The sequence below is a fragment of the Stegodyphus dumicola genome, chromosome 2, assembly GCF_044657685.1.
Source record: "Stegodyphus dumicola isolate Sdum_Otavi_A_Nest chromosome 2, ASM4465768v1".
Taxonomy (NCBI): Eukaryota; Metazoa; Arthropoda; class Arachnida; order Araneae; family Eresidae; genus Stegodyphus; species Stegodyphus dumicola.
Genome location: NC_140769.1, coordinates 92,203,672 through 92,219,711, shown reverse-complemented (window position 1 = coordinate 92,219,711; position 16,040 = coordinate 92,203,672). Strand labels below are relative to the sequence as shown.

Below are 16,040 nucleotides of genomic sequence, written 5' to 3'. Positions count from 1 at the left end.
GTGCAAATTTCAGTACTTCTTGAATTGTGAGCCTGACTCTAGTTTTAGTATCAATATCAAACTACACTCCACTGGTCACTTTTGAGGCCATCTCGTAAAGTTATTCTTTCATAATCATTATCTACACTACCACAACTTATCCTGATAAAAAAATCTGTTGAATGACAAAGCATAAAATACTGGAAAAAAACCACAAAAACAGTCCTAGATTTCCTAATGACCGCTGAAAAATTTTATGCTCTGAACTAATTACACTCCAAGTCAAGTCTTTAAAAGCATGGCACTATACAATTAAACATTTTTGTAAAGTTATAGATTGTGCTGGAAAAACAATTACCAGGAGATGATCCAGATGAAGCATGGCCAACTTGGATATCATGAGTTAATGCAATGTACGCAGGTTGCGTAATGACAGCTGGTGTTGATTGTGCAACTGAATCAGGATTTGAATCTCCAGCATTATCAGAAGGAACAGGACTGGGTTCTCTGGACAATGAATCTGGAGTAACTAAACCACTTACTCCACTATGACTGGGAGAAGCAGGAGCAGACCTATAAAATCAAATATTTAAATTGATGAAACAACTTAAAAAACTTATATAAATCAACAGTACTCGCATGTATTCTTATAAAAATAAAGTAGGATGGATCTGCTTTTCATGCATGATGCATAATACCATTTTACATAATTTTCAGCAAATCATACAATAACATTACCAAATACTTATTTATGCATGCTTAGTGGAAAAGTAAAACTTAATTTTTTTAAAGAAATGTAAAATAACTATTGTAAAATAATTCCCACTGGATATAATAATTTATGTATATTATTAAGAATTGGAGGAAAAAATTAATGGAATATTAAGCATTTCAAGTGATTTTAAATTACACTAATAGAAATGAAGCTTTTGCATATCTTTTGACTTACAACAGATTAATACTTGTCAAAAAAGTTCTCAGACTTGCAAATATACAGTGCCTGTTTAAAATATCATCAATAATTAGAAAAATTGATGACAGGCTTTTTGTAGTCATTTAAATGCAAGTGATAAAAATACCATTTAATGCCAGGAACAAAGATTACCTGTTATTTTGCATTCTACTGTAGTGATTTTAGAAAGAATTTTAATAACTATAAATCTTGCTTCTTAATTATATCTAAATATCATCAATTATCAATTTCTAGAGAATGGGAGCATACTAATATGGTAACAGTTGATACATATTACAGTTGTCATAATTCTGCCTTAATGTGCAAAAGATTTAACCAGCAGATATGTGGTAACAGACATGTGACGTGGTTTTAAAACCTGTTAAAGATACTCTTTAGAAGCAATATTAAATACTCCAATTATCTGAATCACTTTTAGAAGTTAAGAAAACAATTAAGACGGAAACATACTGCAATTTGCAAGATAATGATTCTGTCTATGCACGCTATTGTCCTTCCCTCCGTGAAGCTAGTGTAGGCGTAGCGCGAACATCATTGGGATGATAAGCCACAGTCTCATAGTGCAGTTCTATTACTGGTTACAGTATTGTCTGTCACCAGGTGGCCCACATGGCCACCTGTTACTGTTTGCTTTAATTATTAGTCAGTCAGTGTGTCGTTGACTTGCGACAGTACTGTTTCGCATCAGTGTATTGTTTTGTTTGTGAGTGCATTTCATTGTTCACCACAGCTTCTAAAAGAAAACGTATTGTATTATCATTAGCAGATAAACTAAAAATTCTAGAGCAATCCGATAAAGGATCGGTATATATAAGGATACGGGTAAAATATTGGCCGAGATGTACGATGTTGGACAATCAACGATTTCAGACATGAAGAGGAACAAATGGTGTGCGATTCGTCAGACTCTGGATTTCAAATTCTAAAGATGATGAACTTATTGAAAGTGTGAGAGAAGAATGTATCGAGGAAGAAGATGACTTTTATGTCGAAGTTGAAGCTGACATGGGACCATCAGCTAGTGAAGCGTTTGCTGGCCTCGAAACTGTGGTGAAGTGGATGGAACATCAACCCGCTTACTTTGACCAAGATGTTCAGCAAGCAATAACTTTCAGCACTTGTAAGTACTATACAGTATGCTATGTAACATGTACGTAAAAGTTTTGCCTTTTCATTTTATTTAATTAAAACCTCTATTTCTTTTAAAATAGTTTTTTTTTTTTTTCTATTTTCAACATGTACATAGATCCTTTCAAAAAAAAGAAAAAAAAAAAATCCAATTATCCAAATGGGGTCTGGTTTAAACTGATCTGGATAATTGGAATTCTACTGCAACTTCTTTGTATGACATACTTTAATATATCACAGAATACTTAAGCTGATACAGTTGCTTATAGGTATGTTCTTATTTGTAAGAAAAAATGTCAACTGTATCTTTGATTGTGTAATAGTTTCAAGTAATTTTCAGTTTTTATGACATACTTTGAATTAAATTTTGGTAAATTAAGATAGTTGGAAGTTGAAGAACATATCAATAGAACAAGTCTAAAATTGCTAAATAATTTATTATATGTGAACTTTGACCTTGTAGGATTGTTATGTCACTGTCCAAGAACTACTCGATGAACTGGGAATAAACACTAGTCATGTACAATCTATTAGTGCTGAAACTGCTAACGACAGAGCAGATCTATATAGAACAGGGATTCTCAACCAGGCATGAATTACGCCCTGGTTGGAAAACCTTAGGGAGAATTTCCCATACAGGCTTTTTATTTAGTACTTCATTTTAGTTTATAAGCATAAAAAATTACTTTTATTCAAGTTTTTATATTTGCTAACATTTTCTATATTTTTTTGTTGTCTGATTTATAAAACACATTAAAAAATAATCTAGATCTAAATAAATATATGCTTGCATTTCTGAAGTTTTGGAAAGGAAAGGGGTTCTTGGGGCAAAAAAGATCGAGAACCCCAAGTGCGGAACATGGCGGTACGCACAAATAGCAATTCCAATTTTCTGTACACTAGAATGAACATGGTGGTACACATAAATAGCAATTCAAATTTTCTGTACACTGGGATATTAAGTGATAAGCCATTGTCTTATATAAGTAAAACCTAAAACCCAAGGCACAGTTATTACAGTGGAAATATCATTCTCAAGGCTAGAAAAAAAAAACAAATGCAGCATTAAGCAGTAAATGCTTAGTAACCATACTACAAAAACTGGCTACCTATTCATCAAGTATGACAGGTTGAGTCATGTCAGTAACTTGATTAAACACAATATTCCAATAATTCAAGCTATCCTATACTCCTGACAAACCTCCTCCTCATTCTGGACAATTTCCTAAGCTCAAAATAACACCAAGGTTAGACTTCTGACATGCTTCCCACGGTAGTAGTCAGAATATAACAGGATAGTTGCACTTCATTCTGAAATAGATTTTCTAGAAATTCTTCCCAATGAAATATGAAGACCAACAGGAGATATGTGCACACTTTTAGAAATCTATTTTGAAAGCGATTAGGACTTCAGATTTCAAAGTGAATAATTCCATGTTTGCTGGCCAAAGGGTTTTTTAAAAGACCTATGTAGAATAGGAATTATAAAATACCATAGCAAAGTTACAAATAATAATTATTATTAAAGCACTGAAATATAATATTTTTACACAGATGTTTTTTCTAAAACAATGGCACTGTTATAATCCATGGTTGGCCAAACTTCATGTCAGTAAGAGCCCCACGCTTGAATTCAGGAAAGTTCCAGAGCCGCATCTAGATTTTCTAAAAGCCACAAGTTCATATTTACATCATTATAGAAGTAGTAGAGGATGTTTTAAATAGAAAGAAATCCCTGATAATTTTGTAAAAAGTCTAAACTAATTAATTTCTTCCTTTTGGACACTGAATAGTTTTCGTTTACCATATCCCATACATATATTTTATACGCATAAGCCACACAAATTGCCTGTGAGAGCCGTATCAGGCTCGCAAGCCGCACTTTGGCCACCCCTGTAATAATCAAACACTTAAATAGCAGCAAACTTTTCATACAGGAACAAGACTGAAATATAAAAATCTTAATCAACTACTGCATTAACTAAATTAACTTTATCTTCTGACCTGTAAAAAATATCTGATTTATGCATTTTATTGGAAATACATATGAGATCTATGAAATCTTTCTCAAACAAGATGACTTATTTTTTAATGAAAAAGTTACTGATAAATTCTTATAATTTGCAATCACAATTCAAATCTTACATACCTGGATGAAAGTCCACCATATGGAGCCCTAAAGCATGGTACACCCCTCTGCCGCCTCCGTCTAAATGCCTGTTCAATTAATTTAGTTTCTGACTGAGAATCAATTTTCCAAAAACTTCCTTTACCAGGCTCTTCTTGGGGTCTTGGAACTTTTACAAAATGCCGATTAAGTGACAAGTTATGGCGAATTGAATTCTATAAGCAGAAAGAACTCATTTAGTGTGTTTTACCAAAATTTAAATATATATATATACATTGGTGAAATAAATTAAGAGAATTTTCATATTTGATCTACGATCTCCAGAACTACTGGACAAATTTTAATAAAATTTGGTGTGAACATAGGTTGATATAATACAAACAAAATAAACATTCAAGAACTATAATAGACACACACGTTCATGTGCAACACTCGTGTGAATCTGAAGGTCTGAAACAGCAGTTGCAGAAGACACAAAAGAAATGGGTTAACAGGGGGTATGGTCCTCTCTTACAACCATACAGGCTGGAAATAAGGCAGTTTATCAGTGCCTGTGGCAATTAGTCCCACTCATTCAGCAACACTGTTTTCAGTTTCTGGATGGTTCTCGGAGGGGTGTTGCGAGTTGCAGTTGCCCTCCCCAGAGCGTCCCAGACATGCTCTACATGGTTGAAGTCTGGAGACCTCGCTGGCCAATCTATCTGGCAAATATCCTCACTCTCGAGTTATCGTCTTTTAAGATGAACTGGGGACCCACTGCACCCCAGAAAAGGTGAACATAGGGCTCCAAGACCTCATCCTATACCTCACACCAGTCACAGAGCCTCTGTCAAAGATGTAGAGAGGTGTGCCACCATCCAACATGATGCCTGCTCAGACCAGTACACCGTCACAATTGTTGATTTTGCGTACATTGGAGGGTAGGTAGCTGGTCCCTGGCTCTCTCCATATGAAAGTACGATGAGAATCGGTGTTTAGGCTAAAACAGGGCTCGTTGGTGAACAGAACGGTCACCCATTGCTCCATACTCCAATCACTATGCTGCCTGCACCATGCCACCTCATTCCATCATCTAAACTTTAGTGGTTACTCAATTTTACCGCTCTGGTGTGAATTTAACTGATTGCTGCAAGATAACACCAAGAAATTCGCCGAGGTGTGCTAGCGATTCATCTTACCCTCCACACGCTTATAAAGCCTGTTTTTCTGCTGGCTCCGCCTATACACACATGTACGCTTATATACTTGCCGTACGAGATTTGCATTTTTATCTTGCAGCAGTGGTTTTTCATTCAGTTCAGTTCTTTTCATGCAATTTGATAAAATATGCAAATTCTCTTAATTTATTTTACCAGTGTATACATGTAATGAAAACAAGAAAAAGATCAGTGCTGATACGTAATACCTAGATATGATAGATCGTAGATCCATACTGAACAGGAAAAAAATTCTGATTGCGTAGTAAGCTAATATGTTGAGTTCGTAATATCTAAGAAACTTGGCAGTTGAGGTGGTTTTATTTCATTTTGACTTCCAATTGACATATGTGGCTACAGTTCACTTGGCACTCCAATCATGCCTATTCAAGAACATTTACATTTTTGATATTGCAATAGGAAGCAACCCAGGCAGCATGCATTCGTAAATTGCACGAGAAAAATACGTGCAATTTACGAATGGCCTTTCGTATAAAAAACGTTCAAGTTGAACGTAAAAACATCAAAAAAAGTGTCCAGTGGCAATTACTAAATATTTACGTATATTTTTACGTTATACTATACGTAACTTTTACGTAAAATTTAGGTATATTTACGCGAGAGAGTACTGTTCATTCGCAACTTTTACGTATAATATACGTAAACTTCAGGGATTTACGTATATTTTTAGTAAAAATTTACGTATATTTATTGCATATACGTAAATCTCAATTTTTTGCTTCACATATGCGTATATATTTAGTAAAAATTTACATAAATTTCCCCGATTTTTTACTGTATATAAACGTATATATTAGGTAAAAATTAAGGTAGATATCCCCGTATTTTACGGTACAAAAACGTATATATTTGATAGAAATTAGCGTACGTATTTCCCGTAATTTACGGTACAAAAACGTATATATTTGATAGTAATTGACCTAAATCTTCCCTATGTTTTCTTTGCATATGCGAATGACTGGTAAAAATTTAATCCGATGTATTCTCCACTTTACTGTGTATAAATGCACATTTTTTTGGTAAAAAATATGCATAAATCTAAAATTACCTTTTCACTGCATTTTTCATAAAATGTACTTATTTTAATCTCATATTTTTTTTTAAATCTATGCAAAAACTTTCTGTATGCTATGATTAAAAGGTAAAATAATTTTTATATCAAATTCTTACATATCTGCCTTTTAGTTATGTACAGCAATATGAAATATATATAACTGGAAAATTTAAATGCACTAGTAAATGCAAAAAAAAAAAAAAAAAAATTCTATTAAAAAATTACGTAACACTTAAAGGCTGAAAATGACTTAATATTTCATTTCAAAGTGACTACAAAATATGCAATAAATTTAGTAAACATCAATTCTGTGTTTTAAATCAATTAATGCCATCGTTCATTTGCATTTTTGTTTACTAAATTCATTTCATAAATTTAAATTTAGTAAACAACTGTAGCAAACAGTTGTTTACTAAATTCATCATTACTAAATAACACTTTAAATAAATTATTTGCTTTTCTGAAGGACATTTTCTTATGCCATGTAAATGAATGATAGCATTAATTGATTTAAAACATAGAACTCAAGTTTACAAAATTTATTGCATATTTTGTAGTCACTTTGAAATGAAATATTAAAAGTGATTTTCAGCCTTTTAGTGTTATGGAATTTTTGAATAGAAATTAATTTTTTTGCATTTAAATTTTCCAGTTATATATATTCCATATTGCTGTACATACCTAAAAGGTGGATATGTAAAAATTTGATATTAATTTTATCTTTTAATCATAATATGCAGAACATTTTTGCATAGATTTATATAAAAAATAAGAGATTAAAATAAGCACATTTTACGAAAAATGCAGTAAATAGGTAATTGGAGATGTATGCAAATTTTTTACCAAAAATGTGCACTTATACACAGTAAAGAGGAGAAGACATCGGACTAAATTTTTACCAAAGTCATTCGTATATGCAAAGAAAACATAGGGAAGATTTAGGTCAATTATTATCAAATATATAAGTTTTTGTACCGTAAAATACAGGAAATATCTACGTTAATTTCTATCTAAAGTACAATATAGTTAATTAACAAATTCAGTAAACAATTGTAGCACAAAAGAAAACATCATACGTTTAGATTATTTGAATGAGTGTGCTAAATTTTAAAATTGTTAAATATAGACCAAGAAATTGTTGAAAACTTACCTTTTCCAATAGTTTACCAAGTTGACTTTGTTATTTTCCTTGAAGATGAATGTTTAATGTCACAAATATTTCATTCATATCTTCAGATAATACACAAATCTATACATATTTATTTATTAAAATTCATTTTATCCCAAACATGTTAAAGAAAATATTAATTTGCATGCAAGTTAATTGAGTAACTTCTGTTTTAATTACACACATAATTATGATATGTAAAAATTTTACATTTATCAGTCAATCTTGCAATGTATTGTAATCTATTATTGTTGTCTTTTTCAGTTTAAAATCTTATAAATATATTAGATCAGTACTAAACGTTCACCTCTACAAAAGAAATGCTTTATTGAGGTATTTTTAAAAAGTTCCCTTTTACAATGTAACTGTTAATTTCATAAATAAGTTCATAAAATTATGCAAATTCAAAATTACCTAAATATGTTCTTTATCTTATCTTATATACCAGATAAAATTTTAAAAAGTTAATTTGTTTAGGAATATTTAAGTTTTTAAATATTTATCTCATGTGACTTTTTCTATAACATCATTATAAATGTACATGTTGATGTGGACATACCAATTATTTTTTTTCATCAAATAGCTTTATGGTATTAAATGATTTAAAAAGAGGCAACTGGACAAAAGAAAGCAATTAGAAGTTTTCTAATTTTTTATAAATTTGTTGTCAAATGCTGTGCATTTTAGATTATGCTCATATAATAACAATGAGTTATTTAAATTATAAAATTATTATGAACATATCCCACATAAATTAACAAGTATAAAATTTCAAGTTGTTTGAAGTATTATGAACTGTAAAACTTGCAAAAGAAATACACATGAAATTAATTTAAGAATTAGGTTTATTTTACAGGTATTCGAAAACTGCAATTACTGTTAAACAATAAAAACTAACATTAAATCTGAAGAGCATATTTTTTTCAATAATAAAATTCAACATAGACTTCATGCAGCTTCGCCATATTTGTTCTATAGTTCGCTGTCTTTAATATCCTGCTCGATTTTTGTAAAAGTGAATTCTTTGTCACCCAATGTTTTGAGAACAGCTCCTAAACAAGAAAAAGAAAAATTTGTAATAATTTTACACTTCAGATGTTTTCAGTTTTTAAATATAGTTGAAGTATTAAAAGATGCATATAAAATGCACTGAGTATTTCATATTTAAAAATTTACATTTCAGTAATTAAAAATTTAATTTCATACTATCACACAGTAAGCTTCAATTATATACCTTACACAATGCCTATAATTTCAAGTAAAAAATACTTAAGATTGAACATGAACTCTATAAGCTTCATCTGGAACTCGCTAAAACATATCCAAAATTCACTGCCCTTGAACAAAAGTCTTGGTCTAGAACGGAGAATGCAGTTAACCGTCATAAAAACACCCTTGCAGTTAAATTCGAAAAACTTCTTTTACAGTCTTCCAGTTCAAGTAGTTCAAAAAATCTTCCCATTGTAAACATCAAGCCAATAGTTAATATTTCTAATGTTAGTCTTTCAGAAGAACAAGAGAGAATTCTAAAATATAATTTTAACTTCTCACAAACCTGTAAACCCTCGATTCCAAAGATTTTGGCTCCTAACGAAAAAGCTTTCAAGTTCAGTAAAGTTTCAGATTCACAGAAAGAAATGATTAGGCATCTTATCGCTCATAATGTCAAATTCATTAATAAACCTTTGAAACCAAATCTAACTGCGAGAGAAAGAGCTACAATGCGCGAGATTCATTCTAACCCGGATATTGTCATTTCAAAGGCTGACAAAGGTGGCCAGATAGCCGTCATGGATAAGAACACTTACATCGATGGTGTCACTAAACTCTTAAACGAAGGACCATATAATCCGATCCCTAAAGATTCTTCACCTTCGGACTTATCCAAAATAAAAACTGCGATCAAATCTTCGCAAATCATTTCAAGCAACTTAAAACATTCGCTTATCCCATCTGTTGCGAATTGTGCCAGATTATATGCTCTTCCCAAAATTCATAAAAGTGGTATTCCTTTCCGCCCTATTGTATCAAATTTAGGTACTGCCTCGTAACCATTAGCTAAATATTTAGTTTCTAGATTTTCCACTCTATTAGACAATAACATTTACACCATAAAAAATTCAATAGAATTTGTAAAAAAGGTTAAAAACATTTCTCCTCGTAATTTACTCATGGTTTCTTTTGATGTAAAATCATTATTCACCAATGTCCCAGTGGAGGGTGCATTAAGATGTCTAGAAACCAGACTTCGCGAATTTCATTTCTCTTGCATCGAAATTGATGAGCTAATTTCTCTCACTCTGTTTGAAACAAACACATTTTGTTTTCCAAAATAAATATTACAAGCAAACTGAGGGATTAGCCATGGGAAGCCCCCTCAGTCCCATCCTGGCTGATATCTACATGCATTATTATGAATCAAAATTGTTTGAAACTTTAAACTTCCCGGCATGGTTCCGCTACGTAGACGATACTTTTACCCTGTTTGAAGGTAATAAAGATGATTTAAATAGAGTTCTTTCAACAATGAATTCTATTGATCCTGCTATTCAGTTCACTTTTGAACTTGAGACTTGCAATTCTCTTCCGTTTCTCGACATTCTGGTCACACGTAACACATCCAACTTCAGTACTACAGTTTACCGTAAACCTTCAACCACACTTTAAATCATGTCATCCGACTAAACAAAAGTTAGCTTCATTTTATTCCTATGTTTTCCGTGCTCTTCAAGTTTGCTCCTCCAAACTAGCCCTTGATGAAGAACTAAATTATTTAAAAGCAATAGCTATTGACAGGGGCTTTTCACCCAACATTATTAATCAAGCAGTTAAAAAATTCTCATCTCAACACACTAAAAGCCACACTCTTATTTTAGGAGATTATAAAAATTCTGTTGTCATTCCCTTCTTTCCATCAATTAGCTATAAAGTTGCACATATTTTGCAGAAATTTAACTTTCGGGTTGTTTACTCTCCCATCAATAAAATTCCAACTTCTATACTCAAGGACCCCATTCCGGATATGAATTCCTGGGGTATTTATAGGATTCCTTGCCAGTGCGGTTTAATTTACATTGGCCAAACTAAGAGAGCCTTAAAATTTCGCGTCAAAGAACATGAGGCATATGTTAGAAAAAAGGAAACACAGAAGTCTTCTGTTGCTCAACATTGTTGGTCCGAAAATCACACTTTCAATTTTTCTGCTGCCAAAATTATTCAAAAAACATCTTCCATTGGAGAACTGGATTTTCTAGAGGCATTTCACATTTATGAAAAATCTTTCTGTTCTAGTTAACGATCCTAATTCCAATCCAAATTTGCCTTCGGCTTTTAGAGAAATTATGTTTTAGTTCTGGTTTCGCCAACAGATGGCGCCACTTGCTTATTCTTGTCCAGGCTTTCTTATCTTATCTAAACATTATTTCCTATCTTGTTCATTTGCGGTTTTGCAGCTGAAGATGATGGTTCGGTAAAACCATCGAAACTAGTCCTGTGAAAATTTTGTAAATTAACGCTGATTTTTGTTGTTTGACTTCTGAATTAGTACTTAAGATTTGTTTAAAACTGCAAGGTTGAGAAAGTCTTTAATGGCTATGTTTGTATTTAAGTACACGAGAAAAAACTTAATTTTGTATTAATTATATTGCATTAGCCTTTTCAATTTTACTCCTACATATAGTAAAGAATATTCGCTTTCTTACAGATAACGTTTTCTTAAATAAAGAGTAAGCAGAAAACTAATCACAACACTATATACATATAACAGAATACTTCATAAATATATACATGTCATTAACATACATATATGCATTAACAGGCTATTTTACACATTTCAATAAACCAGAAACCAATACACAATCAAAAGTATTATCAGTAAATTCCTCCAAAATCAGAGCAAAAATCTTTAATTATGATAACAATGGCATCTCAGTTTGCAATATAAAATATTTCAAGTCTACATTCATGTGCATTCTAAGCAAACAGAAAGCTGAATAACAATAAAATTATAAATACCATAAAAAAAGTTAAGAGCCATGTAGAATGATAGCAAGACTAAATTAAGTCTTCCTTCAAAAATCAATTTAAATTAAAAAATTTGCCTTCCTGTTTAACATCTCAAAATAGAGTTACTGCTTACACTAACTAAATATCCTGTCTTGGCAAAATAAAAATTGTCACTTCTGTTGCAGGAAATATTTGCTGCAAACTTTGTATGCAAATAATCCAGTGAAAAAATTTTAATTGTGGCTTGAATATTTTCTTTATTAAATAAATGAAAAATTCCCACATAATATTAGTTTATGACTCACATGAAGCTTTTTACCTCTACCATATCATGCAGCTATTTTAAAATATATACTCTCATATAAAAGCCACAGAATTTTTTTACCAATATTAATATGGTATAAATCATTAATAAATCTTCTAAAAACAGTCGCAAAATTTCTGAATTTGATACCCAAAACATAATTCTACATAACTGTTAATGTATGCATTTGCTTGCATATACTTAAAATGAATTATACACACAAAAACTTAACATATTAACTTTAATAAATTCTTAATTAGCAGGATGACTCAATTAAGGCAAAATATGAAAGAAATCTACCTGATGGAATAGTTGTAAAAGATATATTTAAAAAAAGCTAATATTGTTTACCTCCGGGCTCAACTCAGGGGAATCCCCTTGACAGATCACTCAGTGTTCTTTTATATACGTGTTTGTGCACTTGTAAGTTAATTGTTTTGACATTTAACGTGAAAATAATTATTTCAAGATGCCTCGCAAGAAGATTGTTGCCTCAGATAGTGCTGCAAAGAAAAAGGTTGATCTTTACATTACGGTAACTTGGCGATTTTTTGGCGAAAATTTGGCGACCAACTTCCCTACAGCAACCCTCTATTTTTTTTCCCCGCCGCCATTTTGTCTTCACGAAGTAAAGACATGTTTCTTTTCTTCTTATCTACTGAACACTTCTTCCAACAATCTACTAGCCGAATTACACTTATGCTAGAAATTTTATCAAACAAAACTGCTTAATCATGACAAATATTCACTGCAAAATTGGGAAAAGTGCACAATAGCAAACTCCTTGCGCATTTTTCAGAATAACACATATACATAAACCATGTACACATCGACTTATTTTTACTTAAAAAAATATCCCAGAATTGCACAAAAATGGCATTGCGCACACTCTTCACTATATCTATGTACACTGCTTTTTTTCTCATAAATTAGAAACATTTCACGAAAATACATGACAATTTTTTAAATCTTTAAACCCGGTAAAAAGAACATATGTGAAATTACCTGATCGCGAAAAAGTATTTACCCTTTACAAATATGAACATTTCCACATATAAAATAAATAAAATATCTAAAAACTTTTACCTCTAAATCATCTATTACATTATACACGTCACCAACGAATTCATACATGAAGCATTACAAATATTTAGTATCAAATATTTAAATTATTTCCATGCACGTTTATTTCAACTTAAACGTAAACCAAATTCCTACAAGCATAAAATTCACAAAATAACTATCATTTCATTAAAATATCACTGAACCATGTACACGTCGACTTATTTTTACTTCAAAAAACATCCCAGAATTGCACAAAAATGGCATTGCGCACACTCTTCACTATATCCATGTACACTGCTTTTATCTCATAAATTAAAAAAATTTCACGAAAATACATGACAATTTTCTCAATCTTTAAACCCGGTAAAAAGAACATATATGAAATTACATAATCGCGAAAAAGTATTTACCCTTTACAAATATGAACATTTCCACATATAAAATAAATAAAATATCCAAAAACTTTTACCTCTAAATCATCTATTACATTATACACGTCACCAACGAATTCATACATGAAGCATTACAAATATTTATTATCAAATATTTAAATTATTTCCATGCACATTTATTTCAACTTAAACATACACCAAATTCCTACAAGTATAAAATTCACAAAATAACTATCATTTCATTAAAATATAATTAAATTCAAAAACACCACTTAAAATATACATGAGCACATACATTCAATTAATAAAAATTACCTTACAATCCTAATTACTTTAAACTAAATCATTGCTAATAACAATTTTCCCAATAATACCAAATTCCTTTCCACCTTACATTTCCAACAATGCATAAAAATAATTAAAAATACTAACTTACCTAATCTCCTTCAGAATCTTCATTACGTGGCGGATACACTTTTCTTCATTCTCTTTCAGAATCTTTAAAATCATACTTATCTTTCAAAGCAAGATACCAGGTAAAATAAATAACATAATAAAACATGTTTATTTCTCTCTCACACAACCTTAAAAAACATTTCTTACTATCCTTTTCAATACCACTAAATACCCATTTCGAATTCACTTTACTTATGGCCATGGGATCCAAAAATTCACAAACACTATTTCACACAACACAGAATAAAGCCAAATACAAAATTTCCAGATTTTTTCCCGATTTCCCCCCTTTTCCGATTAAAGAACCATAATTCGTCCATTAATATCACATGACATATCCCATGATCTCTCATTTTCCCCACACAAAATAATGCGTAATCGGAACTCAGTACTGCTCACATTATTACCAAAGTCCCAGGTAGTAACCTTTATCGCCTCCAAAATGTCGCCAAACTACCAGTCACCGTAATGTAAAGATCAACCAAGAAAAATAAGGAGGCCATGGCCGTCGATATCAAGAAAGAAATCATAGATAAACATAAGCATGGTGACGGAATTGGCGAAGACTTGCAGCCTTTCAACATCGAAAATCTATACTATTCTGAAGAAGCAGGAAGAAATTAAGAAACCTGATGTAGCCAAAGGAATTATCGTTTCTTCCAAGCACCATAAAAGTACTCCTAGATGTTGAGAAGCCGTTGTTGGTGTGGATTAATGAGAAGGAGTTAAAATGTTGGTAACAAAGTTAAACTATTGTTATATTATTTACCAGTGTTATTTATTAGGAAAAACTGACTTGATATTAAAATGTTGATATTTTTTGGGGTGTGGAACAGGTTAACTGAATTTCCATTATTTTCAATGGGGAAGCTTGTTTCTAGATACGAGAAATTCGCTATACCAGTTGAATGCTGGAACGAATTAAACTCGTATCTCAGAGTTCCACTGTAGATATGTAAGCATGTGTATATGCATGTATGCGCATATATGTGTATAAGTATACACATACATACATAAAGAATATACACATGCACACACGAGCACCTACATTTAAAAATACATGCATATAAACACACATTTCTGAATCTGGTCCTGATAACAGAAGAATACCTACATGAATCATAGGATTTACATTAATCAGTTTTATTAGAATTCTGAAATGCAGAGGATTTACATTAATCAGTTTTATTAGAATTCTTAAATGAAATCTTCACTATCCGAAAATTCAGTTTCATTTCCAGCTGAAACTGTATCAGGACAATCTCATTTATATTATTTCCCTCTAACAACTGAACATTTTGAAAACCTTTTCTATTCCATGGAAAACTAATGCTACATTAAACATACATTTTCTAAATCTGAAAATTTTAAGTTAGCTTAGAAACTGTAATCATTCTTAAAAAAGTTTGATTTTTGCATTATGTTAGATCAATAAAATTACTTTCCTGTGAAAAAGTAATATGGCATTGAACAACACGATTTTACACATCAAGATATATACTGAGTGAAAATTCCTAAAATGTTTTATTTCTTGGTATCTCTGCAAGAATTGTATAAATAAGACTACCTCCATTTTTTAAAAAAAAAAGTGTTTAGTAAATACTATGAAGAAAATTGGTTACATTATTTACAGTTCATAATTAATAGAAAATAAATCATTTCTTAGCTTATCAGAATTTATTTTTATCACATTCATAAACAGTACTAATTTAAACAAACATACCATTATGATTTCAATAACTATGAAATAGAAAATCCAAATCTGCATCTTTGATGGTCTAGTAGATTGGACGTCTCCTTTACTACAATTCAGCAGGGTGCTGACTCCCCAGACTGTAATATATATATAATTAATTTACAAGGGAAAAAGCAACAAAAATATAAACAATTTCTTGGTTTTATATAAGCATTTCTGCACATTTACAATTTTAATTTTTTAACTATCTAGTTATATCAAAATACATGATTTAGTAAAATATAATTTAAATAATTTAAGGTATTTTAGATCAAATACTAATTTTTAAATAAATTTTTTCATGCAAGTCTAATAATCAACATAACTATCAAGTTTTGACTTCGAAAATTACGTTTAGAGAAACTTGAAGCTGCAGTAAATAGTAATAAATTTATTCAAAACTGAAAGTAAAGCATTCTTACTTTATTTTCTTTCT

General features: G+C 31.0%; 1 protein-coding gene and 1 long non-coding RNA gene across 2 annotated transcripts in view; both read right to left on the bottom strand.

Annotated features, from left to right (window-relative positions):
* The window catches only part of LOC118189912 (forkhead box protein K1-like), a 59,457-nt gene that overhangs the window by 21,227 nt on the left and 22,190 nt on the right, over positions 1-16,040 (bottom strand). Inside the window, exons 4-5 of the mRNA XM_085810904.1 lie at positions 4,230-4,423; positions 338-552 (exon numbers count right to left, since the gene is read on the bottom strand). Of these exons, the coding sequence (XP_085667030.1) occupies positions 338-552; positions 4,230-4,423 (409 nt within the window). The remainder of the gene's footprint in view (positions 1-337; positions 553-4,229; positions 4,424-16,040) is intronic.
* LOC146998514 (uncharacterized) lies at positions 8,475-15,936 on the bottom strand. Its single transcript, XR_015039496.1, has 2 exons — positions 15,593-15,936; positions 8,475-8,699 (listed from the first exon to the last, which is right to left on the bottom strand). It is a non-coding gene; the product is annotated as an uncharacterized LOC146998514 (long non-coding RNA).